General features: G+C 42.0%; 2 protein-coding genes across 2 annotated transcripts; both read left to right on the top strand.

Annotated features, from left to right (window-relative positions):
* The first annotated feature begins 2,431 nt into the window (after positions 1 to 2,431).
* On the top strand, positions 2,432 to 7,400 carry FAM136A (family with sequence similarity 136 member A). The gene is made up of 3 exons (XM_019441117.2): positions 2,432 to 2,597; positions 3,508 to 3,648; positions 5,894 to 7,400. The coding sequence occupies exons 1-3, from the start codon at positions 2,511 to 2,513 to the stop codon at positions 6,080 to 6,082; spliced, it is 417 nt and encodes a 138-aa protein (XP_019296662.1). The 5' UTR covers positions 2,432 to 2,510; the 3' UTR covers positions 6,083 to 7,400.
* A 1,158-nt stretch (positions 7,401 to 8,558) lies between these two features.
* Positions 8,559 to 19,672, top strand: SNRPG (small nuclear ribonucleoprotein polypeptide G). Its single transcript, XM_019441129.2, has 4 exons — positions 8,559 to 8,690; positions 12,287 to 12,309; positions 13,599 to 13,723; positions 19,327 to 19,672. Exons 1-4 carry the CDS (start codon positions 8,659 to 8,661, stop codon positions 19,375 to 19,377), a joined length of 231 nt encoding a protein of 76 aa, XP_019296674.1. The 5' UTR covers positions 8,559 to 8,658; the 3' UTR covers positions 19,378 to 19,672.
* Positions 19,673 to 19,763: the final 91 nt, after the last annotated feature.

Here is a 19,763-nt window from a genome sequence, read left to right as displayed (position 1 = left end):
TTTAGTTTATTATTGCTTTTGTCTGGTTTCCAAATATTTTTCATTAATTACTTCCATAATGGAATAAATGTATTCATTCAGGGGCGCCTGGGTGGCGCAGTCGGTTGAGCGTCCGACTTCAGCCAGGTCACGATCTCGCGGTCCGTGAGTTCGAGCCCCGCATCAGGCTCTGGGCTGATGGCTCGGAGCCTGGAGCCTGTTTCCGATTCTGTGTCTCCCTCTCTCTCTGCCCCTCCCCCGTTCATGCTCTGTCTCTCTCTGTCCCAAAAATAAATTAAAAAACAAAAAAACAAAAAAAAAAACAAAACGTTGAAAGAAATAAATGTATTCATTCATTAGACAAACCTTTACAAAGGGGTTAGTATGCACCAGATACTAAGCAAAGATCTTTATAAAGATAAACATGGTCCCTGTCCTCCTAGAGGTCTTAATCTAGCAAAAGAAATGAACACAGGGGGGCGCCTGGGTGGCTCAGTTGGTTAAGCGGCCGACTTCGGCTCAGGTCATGATCTCGTGGCCCGTGAGCTGAAGCCCCGCGTCGGGCTCTGTGCTGACAGCTCAGAGCCTGGAGCCTGTTTCGGATTCTGTGTCTCTCTCTCTCTGACCCTCCCCTGTTCATGCTTTGTCTCTCTCTGTCTCAAAAATAAATAAATGTTTAAAAAAATTTTTTGTAAGAAATGAACACAGGACAAGTGAGCAGTAGTCACAGACAAGTACAGGATGCTAAGAGAATGCATGACAGAGGAGCATATGGTGTGGGGAAGGATGCAGTTAGACAAGTCTTTCTGATGCCATAAAGCAAGTTTCAACAAATTTCAAAAGATGGAAAATATACAGAGCATGTTTGCTAACCACAATACAGTCACCTCTCCAAATGATAGGAAAAAGTTACCTTAAAAATAGCTGGGTGGCTCCGTTAGAGGAGCATGTAATTTGACCTCCAGATCATGAGTTCAGGCCCCATGTGGGGTGGAGAGATTACTTAAATAAATAAAATTTAAAAATAAATTTTTACCAAAAAATCCATATGCTTGGAAATTAAGAGATACATTTCTAAATAATCCCCAAATCAAAGAAGAATTCAAAGTAGAAATTAGAAAATGTTTGAACAAAAAAAGTAGGGGTCAGGGGGTGCCTGGGTGGGTCAGTCAGTTAAGCAGCCAGGTCTTGATTTCAGCTCAGGTCATGATCCCAGGATGGTGAGATCCAGTCCTGCCTCAATCTGTGCTGAGCATGGAGCCTGCTTGGGATTCTCACTCTCTCTCTCTCTCTTTTTCTCTCTCTCTCTGCCCCCCTTCCCTGTTCACATGCTCTCTCTCTCAAAAAAAAAAAAAAAAAATGGGGGGAGGGTAGGAATATTTTTTAAAATGCTTGAACAAAAATACCATATATCAAACTTGGAGTGGGGCACCTGGGTGGCTCGGTCGGTTGGGTGTCCGACTTCAGCTCAGGTCACGATCTCGCGGTCCGTGGGTTCGAGCCCCGCGTCGGGCTCTGTGCTGACAGCTCAGAGCCTGGAGCCTGTTTCGGATTCTGTATCTCCCTCTCTCTGACCTTCCCCCATTCATGCTCTGTCTCTCTCTGTCTCAAAAATGAATAAACGTTAAAAAATTTTAAAAAAAAGCAGTATAAGAAGTACACATGTACAGCTGACACCTGAACAACATGGGTTTGAACTGCATCAGTCCACTTATAGAGGGATTTTTTTCAGTAAATACAGTACTATAAATGTATTTTCACTTCCTTATGATTTTCCTAACAACACTGTCTTTTCTCTAGCTTACTTTACTATAATATAGCATAGAATACATTTAATATTCAAAATATGTGTTAATTGACTGTTTATGTTATCAGTAAGGCTTCTGGTCAACAGTAGGCTATTTATTAGTTTTAAAGTCAAAAGTTATATGGGCATGGGGGGGGGGGGGGGGCAGATGGTCAGGATCCCTAATGCCACATTAATCCCACATTGTCCAAAGGTCAACTGTGTGTGTGTGTGTGTGTGTGTGTGTGTGTGTGTGTGTATGAAATTCCAGAAAGATAAAATTCATCTGTACTAACAGAACCCAGATCAGTGTTTGCCTGGGGTCAGGGTGGTGGTTAGGAGGAGACAGGGTGGAGACTGACTAGACCGTGCAAGGTTTGTTAAAATTCCTCAAACTGTTCATCTAAAATTTGCGCTTTGATCTGGATGTTAATTATATTAAATATTTTTTAAGACTCCGAAGGAAGACAGGGAAAGAGGGAGGAGCGGGGAGGGGAAGGAGACAGGGAGCCCCAGCGTTCCCACGAACCCGCTAGGGATCAGGCTCAGCACCGCACAAGAGGCGCGGGGTCGCAAGCCGAGGTCAGTCGAGGTCGCACTGGGATTGCAGGCGGGTGGCGTGCAGTTCCTCTTCTCCGACGCCAGGCGGCGGCGTAGGCCGGGAAGAGCGACAGTGACCCTGGAAGAGGCGGCGAGGAGGCGGGTCTGAGCGCCGGAGTCCATGTGGGTGTAGCGCGGGGTCGCCATGGCGGAGCTGCAGCAGCTGCGGGTGCAGGAGGCAGTGGACTCCATGGTGAAGAGTCTGGAGAGAGAGAACATCCGGAAGATGCAGGTAGCGGGCGGGGGCCATGGCGGAGAGTTCCAGCGGTTCGCAGTTCCCTTCCCGCAGCCGCGACGCGCTGCTGCCCGCCTTCCCGCAGACTCGAGTCGGGGTGTCCCTGGGGTCGCCGCGGCGTCCTCAGAAGCACCTCTTAGTCTCAGAACTCCTGGAGCTTCCGCCGAGAGGTTGAAATCTGTGATCCCTCACCACGCGCAAGGCCGTTCCCCCCCTCCCTCCCCTCCCCCGCCCCAGGCCAGCTCGAGGGAGCTGGTGTTAGACCCCGGACCAGGGTTAGAAAGTTCCCTGGGTGAAGCGTTCTGCCTACCCCGCTTGTCTGTCTTGAACGGCCCCTTCCTCAGGTGACGAGGCCGAGACCCAGAAAGGGCACGGCCAAGGTGAAACACCGGAAAGGCAGAAGCGCTTGGCCTCCTCCGTGGCCGGGTGATACCTGCTTCTGTGTCGCTCCACACAGCTCTGGTTTATATGCATTTCTGCTTTGATCCCCTAAATGTATGTGGCTGTTAGTCCTGCCTCCCTTACTGAATTGTGGGTTTCTCTTGTAGTGCTCTGGAGTCATTGATTAATGGATCAGTGGCCCCCTTGTGGAATGTAGATTTCTAGGTTACTGACCTCTGAACCCTGTGATATAGGTACGGGGTTTTCAGAACTTGGCTTCAACTTGACCAACCGCCACCTTCTTCGTCCACCTAGCCATCTGTGCAACAAGTGCCAATGAGCTAGAAGCAAGAAGACCACGAAACACTCTGCTAGGCTTCGAGGATAATTTTCCCATTTGTGGTTTTAGGTTGTTGATGTCTGTTAGAAGGAGAGGTGCAAATGTAGGCGCTCCTCTGTTGCACTCCATGGTTATCTCTGCCCCAGAGGCTTTCCTACCTAACTTCACTCTGCCCACCCTCCCCAGGGCCTCATGTTCCGGTGCAGTGCCAACTGTTGTGAAGACAGCCAGGCGTCCATGCAGCAGGTGCACCAGTGCATTGAACGCTGCCATGCACCTCTGGCCCAAGCCCAGGCCCTGGTGACCACTGAGCTGGAGAAGTTCCAGGTGAGGAAAGCCCAAACAGAAGACTCCGGTCCTTGATATTGCTCTTTTGCAGGAGATGATAAGTGTTTGGTTTTAATGTCTTGGTTCTTTTAACATTTGAACAGTCCTGTGGCCAGCCAGTCTTCACAGGGTTTGAAATTTGTGAAAAACTCCTGGAGGTTGAGTGCTATAAGTATTTCCCATAGAAACAGTGTTGTAAAAGGGAGTTCATGATCAAAAGCCTTTTTCCCCCATAGACAAAAAATATAATACATATAGTATAAAGCTTTCTAAAACATGTATTAATTCATTCTTAAAATAGTACAATCCCCAGGAAAGTGAAGTAGGCTAGTCTTAAAGAGGTGCAGATTAGGGGCGCCTGGGTGGCTCAGTCGGTTAAGCGTCCGACTTCAGCTCAGGTCACGATCTCACGGTCGGTGAGTTCGAGCCCCGCGTCGGGCTCTGGGCTGATGGCTCAGAGCCTGGAGCCTGCTTCCAATTCTGTGTCTCCCTCTCTCTCTGCCCTTCCCCCATTCATGCTCTGTCTCTCTCTGTCTCAAAAATAAATAAACGTCAAAAAAAAAAAAAAAAAAAAGAGGTGCAGATTAGAGCAATATCCTGCCATCATTTTGTGGATTTGCCCACCCAGAACCCCCCCCCCCCCGGTTGCTATACCCAAAGGGCAGCTCCTGTGTCACTGAAGAGCAGTCATTTATATGAAGCATTAGTATTGCTGACTCATTGATGCCCTCCTCACAAGCCCTTCTGAGGTCGCTAAGAGCAAAAGGTATCCACTGTATCTGTCTCTGGAGAAAAGGGTAGCCACAACTTCATTTTATTCCCTTCCTATGACTATACTTTCCTGCAGGTTGGAAAAGCAGAGCCCCCTTCTGAACCAGTTTTTCATAGCCTGAGATTCTGTCTGCATGGGAAAAATTGTATCTAGTATACAATTTTTACATTCTGCTATACAGAATTCTTCAAAATGACTGACACTGTGAGGAATAACTTAGTCCAAGGTCCCGAACTACAGCTAATTTTGTAGATAGGCTCTTTGAAATTTTGATTCTTGAATTGCTGTGTAACTTTCTCCTTCCGTTAGTCCTCTACAATTAGATTTACTCTTAGATTTACTAATTAGATTAGATTTACTCTTCTACTCTGCCAGAACTGCTCTGGCCACTCCCCTCTATGGAGCTAAATCCAGTAGTCCTTTCAAATCCCTCATCTTACTCAACCTGTCTGCATCACTGACACAGTGATCACTCCCCTCCTCCTTGAAATAGTTTGTTCAGTTGGGCACCAAGACACCTCTGTCTGGTTTTCCACCTGTCTCCCTGCCCATCCTTTCTTGGCCTCCTTTCCTGCCTTTCCCCTCTCCAGCATGTGAGCATGAGAGTGCCTAGGGCTGTCCTTGGACCTTTTCTCTTTTGGATCTAGTTCTCTAGTCTCATAGCTATAAATATCTGCTATAAATATCATATATAGCCTGACAATTCCTACATTCATTCATATCTCTAGACCAACTTCACTCCTGATCTCCAGATTCATATATCCAACCTCCACTTATTTTGTCTATCTTCCCTCACTGAAATATAAGTTCAATGAGGGCAAGAACTTTATCTGTTTTACTCATTGCTATAGTCACCAGCATTAGAAGAGTACCTGGCACATAGTAAATACTCAATAAATACTTGTTGAGTGTTTTTCTGTTACAAGGACAGATATTAAAGAATCAAAATATTTCTAAGTCTTTGTTTTTAATTTTTTATTAATGTCTGTTTATTTTGAGAGAGATTGCACCAAAGCAGGGGAGGGGAGGAGAGAAAGGGAGAGAGAGAATCCCAAGCACGCTCCAAGCTGTCAGCACAGAACCCACTAGAGGCTCCATCTCACCAACCATGAGATTATGACCTGAGCCAAAATCAAGAGTCGGGCACTTAACCAACTGAGCCACCCAGGCACCCCAAACTGTTTGTAAGTCTTAACTATAGCTGACTAACAGTAGCCACTGGGTACTTCTCATTTCCTGGGAGGGGCTTCTGTATAATTTATTCTGTCTTGTAATGCTTTGTCTGGACCCTCCCATGCTACCCTCCATTTCAGTCAGGATAATCTTGGTTAATTGCACTATAGTGTCCCTTTAATTGATCAAGATTATATTTGTCAAGCCAAAATATGTAGCAGAGGGCCTAGCACATGGTATGCACTTGGTAAATGAAGGCCAGCCTTTCAACCTTCTCTACCATCTTCCTTCTTGCCACAGGACCGCCTGGCCCGGTGTACCATGCATTGCAATGACAAAGCCAAAGATTCAATAGATGCGGGAAGTAAAGAGCTTCAGGTGAAGCGGCAGCTGGAGAGTTGTGTGACCAAGTGTGTGGATGACCACATGCACCTCATCCCGACCATGACCAAGAAGATGAAGGAGTCTCTCTTGTCCATTGGGAAATAGAAGTCTTTGCAACTGGCCATCTGGGCTGACAGCAGGAATCTATTTAAAAAGAGAAATGGGAGTTTTGGTCTTTAAAATGAAGTTTATGAAGAAATTAAGGATGGCAGCAAGTTTGAGGCATGTGTCACTTGCCTCTGGACACTGGTTCCTTTATGTTTCAACCCTGGAAAGTGAAATGAAAAAAAACTGGTGCTAAAATTTGGGTCGGAGATAGCACAGGAGAGTTTTTGGTAACCTAAATTTCACATGCTTGTCCTGGCACTAGGGATCTCCCTTGTACTAAGCCAGAGCCCTCCAAGGTACCAGATTCTCTTTAGCATACAGGTACCAACAGGCTGGCAGGTTCCTGTTAACTTTTCTGTGATCTGGTGGTATGAGCAGAGGTGTTTCTGTTTGTTGCCAACCTCCTGTTCACCAGAAGGGTCACTAAATCGTTTTCCATAAGCTGTAAAACAAAGTCCGTGAGGTCACTAATTTAGAAGGGAAAAAAGGTTTCTGAGTCTTTGTTTTGCTTGGTTTTATTTTATATACAAGGGCATGAAATTGATTTAAGATGTGGCATTGGGAGAGGTAGTTTGGATAAGAACTTTGAACAGTTCTTATGGATATCTGTTTCTGCCAACGAGGATGTGGATATGCATTTCTCGAAAGATGCATTAGGTCTTTCAGCTGGAGGACCCTGCAAAAACATGAGAGGCGATGTTACGCTGGGTATGGAGAGACCTTCCGTCTCACTGGCTGCCATGGTGGGCCCTGAGACTGTCTGCAGCAGAGTGACAGGAAAATCTTACAGTGATACTCTCCCTTGAAGGGAAGTGGGGGGGTTGATTGCACTATATACCGGTATCCAGGAATGAACATTGAAGGAGGAACTGTTGCCTTCTTAATTAAGAGAAATATTAAGTACTGGATATGGAAAAACATGGTTTTTACAGAACAGAATGGAACGAAATCCTAAACTCAGCATTGCTTGTCTCTCCCCCTGAAATAACAGAGCCATATCGAGACAATCTCTTGGCAACAGGAAGGTCAAAGGAGAAAAAGTAATCAACTCAGGGGTGAGTTGTGATTCCTTTAAAGCAAAAGAGGGGCAAACCCCGCCCCTATTACCAAATACCACTTTTGCCTGGGGCCTTTACAGCAAGCAGTGTTCCTGCCCCAGCTCTAGCACCTTTTCATTTTGATAAGGACCTTATTGTCTTTTTACCATCTTATTACTTAAAATGATAATATAGCCTGTGTTTGGTGTTTCAAGGCTGTGATATATTTTCCTAGTGGTTCAGTTTTAAAAAATAAATAAGGTTTAGTTTTTCCTCCACTACTGTGTTTCTTGACATATATCTGGGCAATGAATATATAACTTTCTTAGGATGCTTCTCCTTGTAATGTGAAATAAGTTTCTTCAAATGTCATGAAGAGTGAAGATTTGTTATGAGTTATGGTTCAAATGCAGGACTGGTTCATTGTAAATGGGAGAAACTTTGAGGACAGGCACTATGACTTAAAGTCCGTTAATGTAAAAAGAAACTGTCTATAAGGCTAAAAAAAAGAAAGTCGATATGCATTTCAGGTCTCTAGCTTCAACTTAACAGTAACAGCAAGAGGTAGAGGGGTAGTTAAGGAACCCTCTTGAGAAAATGCAATGTCTAGGATTTTGAGTACCAAGAATACAAACTATGTGATGAGTTTAACTAAGTCTTTACTATCATTAGTATTAAAATAGATCCATTCCTGAAAATTAGGAATGAATTGAATTTTGGACAATCATCCCCTCCCCTACTTAGAATCACCAAGGCTTTACTATTTTGGCCTAAGTCTTATGTAATACCAATTTTATTTATCCATAAATGTGTATTCCTCTGTTTTGGATAACCTAACTGGGAGCAAGTCAGAGATCACTTTTTACATTTGAATTGATTTTTAAGTCAAGAGTGTCTCAGAGATTACTCATGTTTTTTATATAGGAGCAAGGTACATTAAGTGGGGTTCTGGAGACATTGTTACAAGAATTGCAGGACTGTCAGGGAATACACTTCCACGCTATAGATTAAAGTTCTTAGAAACTGAGGCCAATCACCCAACTTCTCTGGTGTCCAGAGGTCTCTAATTGATGTTACTGAACCCTAAATTTACCATGACAATATGTAGGAATATACGCCAAAGAAATATTAAGGGCCTGCTCCTCCAGAACCTAGATTCACTTAGTATATTGAAGAAGATAACCGAAACAATGCACAAAGAAGGGGATTAAGTGGTTTCGCCTAAAAGCTAGAAACTGAACCATTAAGCCAATCTTACACACGAGGAAACGGAATTGAGACGCGAACTTGAGGCCCCACCCCCTCACCCCTTCTTGGCCAATCGCTGGCGATGCAACCGAAAGCTCGAGCCTGATAGGCGAGTTAAGGCCGCCCCCTAAGCCGTAAGTATCGCGAGGTAAAATGTGAAATCCGCCAACAATGGATTGGCTGACGGGATTGGTGACGTCAGACGCAAAACGCCGGGCCTAACGCGGGAGCGTGAAGGACTCCACGAATTCCGTTTGGAGGCATCTTTGAGCTCGCCGAGTAAGCATCATGAGCAAAGCTCACCCTCCCGAGTTGAAAAAGTAAGTATGTGAGAGGCCTGCGTCTAAGTAGTAGCTTCTTTCCGTGCTTCGAGTTACTTAGGTCCTTCTCCATTTCCTCCAGTGTGCCTGGCGTGCGTATTCGGGCCGAGGCCGCAGAGAGCCTGGGAGCGTCTCGCGCCTGTGCCTGAAGCCCGCGCAGACATCTCGTTTAGGCTTGGTCTGCATGGTTTGGTTACCACTGACGGACAAGGCGCCTCTGTACTGTCTTCTCGCCTCTCTAGCTGGATCTTCCGAGCCCACGTCTCCCAACGCACTCTCATGCTCTTTCTCCTTTGCTTGGAGATCTGGGGTGCCATTCTTTGTTGAACATCTTGAATAGCGTTAAGTTCTAGATAAGGTGGCTGGAGAGTAATTTATATATAAAGAACTAAGATGGGCAGAATGGACGTGCTTAATAGTGTATGAGGAGTCAAAAGTAACTTTTTTTAAGTTTATTTTGAGAGAGTGAGCACGGGGGTGGGGGGCAGAAAGAAAGGGAGAGAATCCCTCCTAGCAGGCTCTGCACTTTCATAGTCAGAGGCCGGGCCTCCACCTCACCAACCCTAGTATCATGACCTGAGCTGAAACGAAGAGTGAGATGCTTAGCTTACTGAGCCACCCAGGCATGCCCTATAAAGCCACTTTAGTTTTTTAGTTTATAGCTGTCTCTGAGGTTTTGTTTTGTTTGAGAGAGTTGTAAGCAGGAGAGGGGCAGAGGGGGAAAGGTTCTCAAGCAGACTCCAGCACCAAGGAGCCTGCTGGGCTTCATCTTAGGAGACTGAGATCATGACCTGAGTAGAAATCAAGAGTCCCACGCATAACCGACTGGGCCACTCAGGTGCCTCAACTTTGAGCTTTAATTTGGAAATCCTATTCCTTTCTTTTGCTTTCTTGTGCTTAAGTTAAATGTGAATGTCATTTGATACCTGGCTCTGTTACCATTTGTGTGAGAACCTTCCTTGTTTTGTTTTGTTTGTTTTTTCCTGTCAGAGAAGACTAGGGTTTTGGGGTTTTTTCCTGCACCCAGTAAAATCAACTCCAAACAGGATATTCCTACTTAAGATAGACGCAGTTTAAAGTTTTAACCTCTTCAAACAACGCCTGACTGAACTTAACATGTTCCATGCCTCCTAAGTATGTCTCTATCCTGTTTAGACCATGTAATGCCAGGATTCTTGCAGGTAGTAGTTGGATAACACAACAGATACAAAATTGTTTCAGGGATCAATTTGGGAGAAAGCCATCTGGCCTCTGTATAGTTCCAGCTCCATAAAGAAGTCAGACTTAATTGAAAGTCATATTTACATTTAAATGCACATTTGTATCAAAGCCATTTTGTGCAAAAATTATAAGCCTAACTTTAAGAAAAATCAAAATTATTGTGAAAACGCTAATCTGAAACTTACTGTTTTATTGATGAGCTGATAAAATCTTACAGGTATCCTGGATTTATCAAGAACTGGTAAAATGGTGATTATTTTTTAACAAAAGAGTCGTTCTCTACGTGTAATGTTAGATTTCCTATTTGAGAATTTCAGAGGATGAAACTAGCTTTAATATTTTTCTCATCTCTACATTTCATGTGTTGTGAAATCCTTTGAGACCTACCTTGAAAATGACCTTAAATTTTTTTTTTCCTTTACCGTCTCATAAATACCATCTTTTACTCTTTTATGCCCTCCTCCTGGTTTAGCCTAACTCAGTAGTTCTTAACTAGGGGCTAGGAATTCGGGTTCTGTCAGCAGGCATCTAGTGAGTAGAGGCCAGGGATGTTGTTCAACATTGTACAATGCACTGGACATCCTTCAACAAAGAATTATCTGGCCCCAGATGTTAACGTGGAGGTCAAGATACCGAGGCCTAACCCAGTTCTCCCTCCCACCTCTTAAAAATTGCTGCCACAGTAGTCTTGCCAAAGACTGGACTCTGTTTTACTAATTTATCACTGTCTGCATGGTAAAGTCCAGAGTTCTTGACCCGGCATTCAAGCTCCTCCATCTGAAATCCAAGCACCAAATATTACACACACTAATATTTGCCCTATTCTCCAGCCAAAATGAACCATTTGTATTTGCTTAAACTGTCTCACCTGCTCTGTGACCTTGGGCAATTTACTTAACCTTTCTGAGACTCAGTTCCTCATCTATATAGTGGTGGTAATAACAATATATAACTTTATATAGTCATCATAAAGATTAAGTAATTTGTGTTATGTTGCATTGTATATATCATATTAAAATAAAATTACCATACTAAATATTTTTATTTGTGTGTCTTCTCACACCTTTTGTCAGGCCTGTCTTAATTTATATTTTTTTTTTTATTTTTTTTTTTTTTTTTAACGTTTATTTTTATTTTTGAGACAGAGAGAGACAGAGCATGAACAGGGGAGGGTCAGAGAGAGAGGGAGACAGAGAATCCGAAACAGGCTCCAGGCTCTGAGCTGTCAGCACAGAGCCCGACGCGGGGCTCGAACTCACAGACCGCGAGATCATGACCTGAGCCGAAGTCGGCCGCTTAACCGACTGAGCCACCCAGGCGCCCCTGTGTTAATTTATATTTAAATTCTCCCATGATGTGTTCTGCATTAAAATTGCATGAAATTTCATATTTTGTAGCCTGTAACTGGAAGAGGGAAAAACTGGTTTGACTACATAGCTTAGTATTCTCATAATATCCTGCTGAGATGGAATTTCCCTGTTTAATCCAGATTTTTTTTAAAGCTTCAAGATATGTATTTATTTTGCTAAAAAATACTTAAGTGTTGAGGAATATCTTGAACACTTAAGATTGATGCTTAATATTAAATAAAAGAACGCTCCTTATTATCTCAAATATAAAATAGCTATTGATTTGGATATAGTTTTATTACCTTCTAGTTTTCTCACAGCTTTGGTTTTGCTAATAACCAAAATCTAAACACATCTTTGTTTTTGTTATGGCTATAAAATCCAGTCATCAAGGGGCACCAGACTGGCTCAGTTGGTAGAGCATGCAACACCTGATCTTGGAGTTGTGAGTTAGAGCCCCATGTTGGGCTCTAAAACTTAAAATTTTTTTTAATGTTTATTTATTTTTGAGCGGGGAGGGGAACAGAGGATCCAAAGCTTAGGCTTCATGCTGACACCCATGAGCCTGATACAGGGCTTGAACTCACAAACCATGAGATCATGACCTGACCCAAAGTCAGACACGCTCATTCCACTGAGCCACCCAGGTGCCCCAAAAATAATTTTGAAATCTTTAAATATAGTAAAGTCCAGTCATCAAAAATTAGGTCAGTATTGAACAACAAGAATGTTTTTGTAATTCGTATCAGGATAAAGGCTCATTTGATGTACATTAATATATTCTAAATCCATTCCATTTTTATTATCTTGCCCCTTCCTAAATTCTATTTCTCTGTGTAAGTGCTAAATGAGGTACCCCTTTATTCCTGCCTCCTTTACAGCAGTACAAGGTGTTTGCTATTTTAAATTTCATTATTTTTATTGTCCAATTTTAACAAATTATATTGACTGTACCTACTTTTGTGCTTATTTATGCTTAAATTTTTTTAATCATTTATATAATTTTACCCCTTTTTGCTTTTTCAGATTTATGGACAAGAAATTATCATGTAAGTTTTTTGGGGGTCTTTTGTTTCGTTTTTAGTTAGTTGCTTTCTGCATGTGTCTTGGCAATATAATGTTTGGAGCAACTTTATAAAGATTTACAGCACACAGGACCTCTAATTCACATCCATTAATTAAGCAGGTTTATTGAAATCCTACACAAGCAATTTTGTTATCTAATCTTTTTTAATGTTTGTCTTTTTATTTTGAGAGAGAGAGTGCATAGGGGAGTGGCAAAGAGAAGAAGAGAGAAAATCCCAAGCAGGTTCCGCACTGTCAGTGCAGAGCCCATTGTGGGGCTCAATCCCATGAACCGTGAGATCATGACCTGAGCCAAAATCGAGTCAGACACTTAACTGTCTGAGCCACCCAAGCACCCCCCTAATTTCTGATAGTTAACAGATTGCACAGTACTATTTCCTAGAAGCCCTCCCTCACTTAGACAAAATTAATGGGATTTTCCTATTTTGTGATATTTAAAAATTTATCAACCTTTTTTCCTTTAAAGCAAAGGACTTGGACTAGGACTAAAAATCTGACCTGTACAGTACTTGAAGTATATAGGAGTTAAGACCAGGGCTTCAAAGGCAAGCAGCCTTCCCTTTGAATTCCAGTTCTAGCCCACAGTACTTATAAAACCTTGAACCAGTTTCTTAAGAAGCTCTATACTTCATTTCCCTCATAAAAAGTTATGATAATTCTACTGGATAGGATTTTCGTAAGTTTTTTTTTCTTTAAAATTTTATTTTAATTCCAAAATAGTTAACATACAGTGTTATATTGGTTTCAGGTGTACAGTATAGTGATTCAGCACTTCCATGCATTATCCTGTGTTCATCATGGCAAGTGCACTCCTTAATCCCCATCGTCTATTTCACCCATTCCCGTACCTGGATTTTTGGGGGGGTTTGTTGTTGTTGTTATTTTTGAGAGAGACCAAGTGTGATTGGGGGAGAGGCAGAGAGGGAGACACAGAATCTGAAGCAGGCTCCAGGCTCTGAGCCGTAAGCACAGAGCCTGACGCGGGGCTTAAACTCACGAACTATGAGATCGTCACCTGAGCCAAAGTCGGACACAACCGATTGAGCCATCCAGGTGCCCCCCCCCCCTTTTTTTTTTTTTTTGGTAAGTTTAAACATGGAATTAAACGTGAAATGTTTAGCTCACTGCTTGGTAGATAATAAGGATAATGGATTATATATCTCAGGTACCTGAGTTTTATTCCACTTAATTTTTAATAAACGGTTGATATCTAATGGTCAGTTTTATTAAACTTCTTTTTCCCATTTTATAGTGAAATTAAATGGTGGCAGACATGTCCAAGGAATATTGCGGGGGTTCGATCCCTTTATGAATCTTGTGATAGATGAATGTGTGGAGATGGCAACTAGTGGGCAACAGAACAATATTGGAATGGTGGTAAGTAAAGATAGAAGGTTTCTCTTAGAGATTTTGTATTTATCTTGGAATAAGGATTAATTTCCCTTCTATTAAAGTCTTGGGGTAAAATGGAATTAGGAAAATAACAGGCAAGATTAAACTTTCCATCTCCCATTTAGTTGGACATTGGACATATGGCAGTCATTCAGCTGTGATGTAATCTCCATTCCTGTAGGTTAGATCTGAATCTTACGCAGAACACTCTGAAGTTCTTGGATTGAAACAATAGTAAGAAGTCATTTTTGACTTTGCTTTAGCAAAGTCTTTATAATAGAGGCCAAAGTCAGTCCTTCGTTATAGTCAATTTTAACATGCTTATGAATTCCCAGAAAATCTTCTTATGCATGTTCTGTTGAGGCGCCTGGCTGGCTCAGCCAGAAAAGCATGTGACTCTTGATCTCGGGGTTGTGAGTTTGCTCCCCACGTTGGGTGTAGAGATTACATAGAATCTACATTTTTGTTTTTTAAGATTTTATCTAACAAGTGCCCATGTGATCCAAATCTGCCAGGCCAAATTATACTTTTTGATTTTAATTGTATGTATAATTAAACCCAGATTTTCTGATTTGTCACACCCAAATTTAAAGGTGGCCTTCAGGGTAGGGGCACCTGGTTGGCTCAGTTGGCTAAGCGTCTGAGGTCATGATCTCCTGGTCTGTGAGTTCAGGCCCCATATTGGACTCTGCTGACAGCTCGGAGCCTGAAGCCTGCTTTGGATTCTGTGTCTCCCTCTGGCCCTCCCTGACTCACACTCATGTCTCTCAAAAATGAATAAATGTTTAAAAAAAAGATTTTTTTTTTTTTAAAAAGTGGCCAAGGTAAAAGTTGCAAGGGATGATCACAGTGACAGCCATTCACATGAAAGAAAATAGGAAAAAAACCCAGAAACAATTATAGGAGTAAACATTTCTGTATTCATTAGGGCATGGTGGTATGGCTACTGAGAAAGTTTTTGATGTTTGTCAACAAAACCCAGACTTTGAACTCTACTCTTTGTCCAGCACAGGACAATATACCCAGTAAGTGGTAAGCCCCAGGTTTCTTGGGAAAAGTAAATTAAAAAGGACAACTTCTACTTTAGCAAATTACTGAACATAAAGATCTCTAAAAGGTGGTAAAAGTTCATAATTGTTAGCCTTGCCTTTTTTTTTAAGTTTATTTATTTATTTATTTATTTATTTATTTATTTATTTATTTATTTATTTATTTATTTTGAGAGAGAGCACGTATGGGCACACCAGAGCAGGGAAGAAGCAGAGAGAGAAGGAGGAAAGAGAGAGAGAGGGAGGGAGAGGGAGAGAGAAGGAAGGGGAGGGAGGGGGAGGGAGAGAGAGAGAAAAGAGAAACCCAAGCAGGCTCTGCACTGCAGAAATCAGGGTCAGACACTTACCCAACTGAACCACTCAAGTGCCCCATGCCTCACAATTTTTAATCACTCTTTCCAAAGTGTATGTTAGTGCTTCTTGCAAATGCTTTTCCATTTGAAAAACATTGATGGTCAGGGCTGGAAAAACAGCTTAGAGTCAGTCTCTAGATAGGGACGGGGGAGACTCCCCTCCCCCTCCAAGTTTTATGCAAACTGACCTTCCTTTTAAGGTACATTTTCCTTGAACTTCTATTGAAAATGAATAAAACTGTGGACAAATCATTAGCACCTAGTTTCTTCTAAAAACAGTTCTTAAATAGTCCCAAGATTTTTCTCTAGCCCTTCCTCTTACAAATTCAGAAATATTGATTCTAAGAGGGTAGTTTTGATTTTTAGTTCATATCTCCACAGATTTGTTAGATTCAATAACGATTTTGATGTTTAAAAGTCAGTTCTGGGGCACGTGGCTGACTCAGTCGATTAACTCTTGGTTTCAGCTCAGGTCATGATCTCACGATTCGTTAGTCCAGGCCTCAAGTCAGTCTCTGCTCTGTCTTCTTGGGACTTTCTCTCCCTCTGTCTCTGCCCCCCTGCCCCCCCGCCCCCCCCCCCATCTCTGTCTCAAATAAATAAGTAAATAAAACTTTTTAGAAGTCTGCTCTAATTTGGGAAGACAAGGTTTCAGAGATTTGTGTGACACTTCTTGGAATTTTATCAGAGAAGGAATCGAACCTAGATCATGCATCTGTCTCAAAATTTTCCCCCTGAATTTTTAAATTTTTTTTAACGTTTATTTATTATTGAGAGATGGAGCATGAGCATGGGAGGGGCAGAGAGAGGAGGAGACACAGAATCCAAAGCAGGCTCCAGGCTAGCACAGAGCCCGGACGTGGGGCTTGAACTCCTAAACTATAAGATCATGACCTGAGCCGAAGTCGTATGCTTAACCGACTGAGCCACCCAGGCACCCCTCCCCCTAAATTTTGATGGCCTTAATTGTTACACAGAAATTGGTTAAAAGCAGTGCCATCTTGAAGTCATTCAGATAATGAGTACCTACTTACTGTGTTAGGCAATCAGCTCTTCCACCTCTGATGCTTGTTGTGTGACCAAAAACATGTTTGTGTTAGTAGGCAATACTTGCAGCTGATTAGCACTTGGAAAGTGAAATAATGATAACCTATCAGTTGTCCTTAATAAAAAAACATTCTAAAGAAAATGCAAGGATGGCTTTTCTGAGGTTGAAAGAAGGGAAACAAATAGGTTAGTTTTGTTTTTACAAGTTGTTTGGCAAAGCCAAACATTGCCTTTGTTATTCCCTTGTTCAAGTCATTGACCCATCGAGGCCATTGAAATGACTTTATACTATTATATTTAGAGAAGTGTGTGTTCAGGGCACTTGGGTGGCTCAGTCAATTAAGTGTCCGACTCTTGATTTCGGCTCAGGTCATGATCTCACAGTTCGTGGGTTTGAGCCCCGCATTGGGCTCTGTGCTGACAAAGCTGAGCCTGCTTGGGATTCTGTCTTTCCTTCTCTCTGCCCCTCCCATACTTGTGCTCTTTCTCTCCCTCTCTCAAAATAAACAAATAAACTTAAAAGAAATGTGTGTGTTCTGAAGGGGAGGTAATCTGTATCTGTTAACTGGATAATTACCTAATGATGTCTCAACTAGCCTCTTCTGAGATATCCCCAGAGTTGTCAGTGGCCTCACTTCTGTCTTCAAGATTCCACTCCATCCCTAGAGTTCCCCTAAGAGTGTAGTAAAAATTCTATATTAAGATGCTGCATAGTTCAAGAGTTCCTACTAGCTTTGTGGTTCTATAGCTCCATTTTAGGTTTGTATTCTTTATTAGATAGCTCTGCCCTTTCAAGAGACAAAGAGCCTTTGCAACACTTCGCAAAAACTAGCCTTGAAGCACACAAGGAGCACTATGGAATTCTAGACCTGATGGTTCCAGTTTGATTTGGAGAATGAGGCCTAAACACAATGAGAAAAGAGGAGAATTACTATATAACAAAGGTGTCCACTCACTAGCCTTATTTCGTGTACTACGTGAGAGGACAAAGAAGTGTGCAATACCTACCATTTTAGAAAATGTTGATGAGAGTGACACAGTGTTATTTTGTTTTTTAATAATGCCCCCAAAAGCCTCTGATCTGAACGTTTGAGTTATATGAAATAACTTCTCTGCCATCCTCCCCTTCTAGGGAAAGGGGTCAGCAGAAATGGATACATTTAGCAGAGAGCAAAGAAAGCTAGTAGTTTTTCATGCTTTGATCAGTGAGATCTGATTTTCACCATCTGTTGCAAATAACCCAGGAATTAAAACTCTGAGAACTAAATAAGCATATTGTTTAGATTTTTATCCCTAACTTAGGAGTATAGGCTCCTTCAGTCCCTATTTTCAGGACATTGTTCTTTTTTCATGCTGCTCTTTATTTCTTTGCCACCTTCTCATCATGCTCATTGCTGTTTGTATCTACCAGGCTCCAAGACACTTTCCCACCTCCAAGACATTGTTCCTTTCCGATCTGTCAGCTGCAGTAATCACATGCAAGTTTGTTTTTTTTAATTTTTTTTTTTTTAACGTTTATTTTATTTTTGAGACAGGAGGAGACAGCATGAACGGGGGAGGGTCAGAGAGAGAGGGAGACACAGAATCTGAAACAGGCTCTAGGCTCTGAGCTGTCAGCACAGAGCCCGACGCAGGGCTCGAACTCACAGAACGCGAGATCATGACCTGAGCCGAAGTCGGATGCTTAACCGACTGAGCCACCCAGGCACCCCGCAAGTTTGTTTATTTAACAGGGACTTACTGAGCCCTCTCTGTGCCTGCTACCGCTTTAGGCACTGGGGATACTGCAGCTGCCCTCATAGAAATGACATTTTCAGAGCCCCTGGGTGGCTCAAAGTGTCCGACTTTGGCTCAGGTCATGATCACGCAGTTTGTGGGTTCGAGCTCTGCATCGGGCTCTGTGCTGGCAGCTCAGAGCCTGGAGCCTGCTTCAGAGTCTGTCACCCTCGCTCTCTGCCCCTCCCCCACTCACGCTCACTCTCTTTCTCTTTCAAAAGTAAACATTAAAAATTTTTTAAAAATAAAATTTTCCCGAGGAAGACCATAACAATGTATATGATAAATAAAGCAAATAGAATGAGGGGAGAAAAGAACAAGTTACAGCTATTTTTACTTCAGCTGCCTATAGGCATAGCTCCACTTTTAATCCTAATCAGAATGCTTCCATTTCTAGTATTTCCTCTCATCCCCCTCCTGTCTTTTCACCTCACCAGCTCTACTGGACCTGATCTGTGATTGCAGTGTGATCTACAGTCCACCAGGGGCTCCTTATTTTCAAAGTCCCCTTGCCTTCTAGTTTGACGTATTTTTCTGACCCTTGTATTCTAACTCTCTTGAACTGTTACTGGCCATTTCACCTATGCTCATAAATATCCTTCCTTATCTTCGTTTGCAGAATGATTACTGATTAAGCACTGTGCTCTTTATAACTTCTCTTCCTGCCTCTAAGCTCCAATTCTTTTATTGCCAGAACAGTGGTTATTCCCTCAACTGTGAAACTTCACTGTCTTACATGGTTTTATGATGTCCTCCAAGTATCCTAACATTGGTGTTTGAAGTCTTCTAAGATTTGAGTGCAGACTGTCTTTGTTTCGCATTGCCTGTCATAACCTTTTACTGCATTCAAATTAGAGTCTTTCCTTATCCCCCTATACTTTTTCATCTTGGTTTTGTCTAGAATTTCTGGTCTTCCTGTCAAAAATCTACCCCATTTTCAAGACCCAACTAAATGCCATCTTCATAAAGCATATTTTTCACAACTTCCATCCTGGTTTCTTCCCTAAATAATCTTGTACCCCTAAACTGACATATTCTGTACATTTATCCTGTTGACTTAACAGATTCCTTGGGACCGAGAGGAACATGTTGAGTACTGCAGTTTAGAAGATGAAATGAGTCATGGGGACTTGACATCTCAAAAGAGTACTTGTTACTCTTATTAAATCTAGAAAACGTACATCTTTTTTACAAAGGGCTTAGTAGCTTCTTGTCATAATTAAGATTTATGTAATAATAACCCTGTGGCTTGAAAACAAGGCCTCACAAACTGATTTTTAATACTGAAAAACCATTAATTTTGTGAAAATTCTTTCATCAGTATGTCAAATAAACTGTGTTTTTTTGGTTTTTTTTTTTTCAGGTAATTCGAGGAAATAGTATCATCATGTTAGAAGCCTTGGAACGAGTATAAACAATGGGTGTGTTCACCAGAAGAAACCAACTGCTTCCACGTGTCCCCTTCATAGCACCTGTTTTACTACAATATAAAAATCAGGTCATGCATTTTCATATTGAACTTTTTTGTTAAATAAACTTTTTTAATAGTCAAAAAATGCTTTCTCAGACATTCCGAACGTGGAAAATTGAATGTTAGCTTTTACTCTAGTTTTTTCTAACACAAACTGTTCCTGGTTGAGACTGATTTATTCCAAAGCTTTTATGCATTAATATTGAAGAATCTGATTAAATGTGAAGCATGGCTAGGATGGCTTTTTTTCATCTTTTAATGGAAAGATAAAGAACCTGCAAACCTGAGCAGATTTCTTCTGAAACATTAAGTGTAATTTTCAAAACTCT

The sequence above is a fragment of the Panthera pardus genome, unplaced genomic scaffold (genome assembly GCF_024362965.1).
Source record: "Panthera pardus isolate Hobbes unplaced genomic scaffold, ASM2436296v1 HiC_scaffold_25, whole genome shotgun sequence".
Lineage (NCBI taxonomy): Eukaryota > Metazoa > Chordata > Mammalia > Carnivora > Felidae > Panthera > Panthera pardus.
This window is presented reverse-complemented; position numbering and strand designations above follow the sequence as displayed.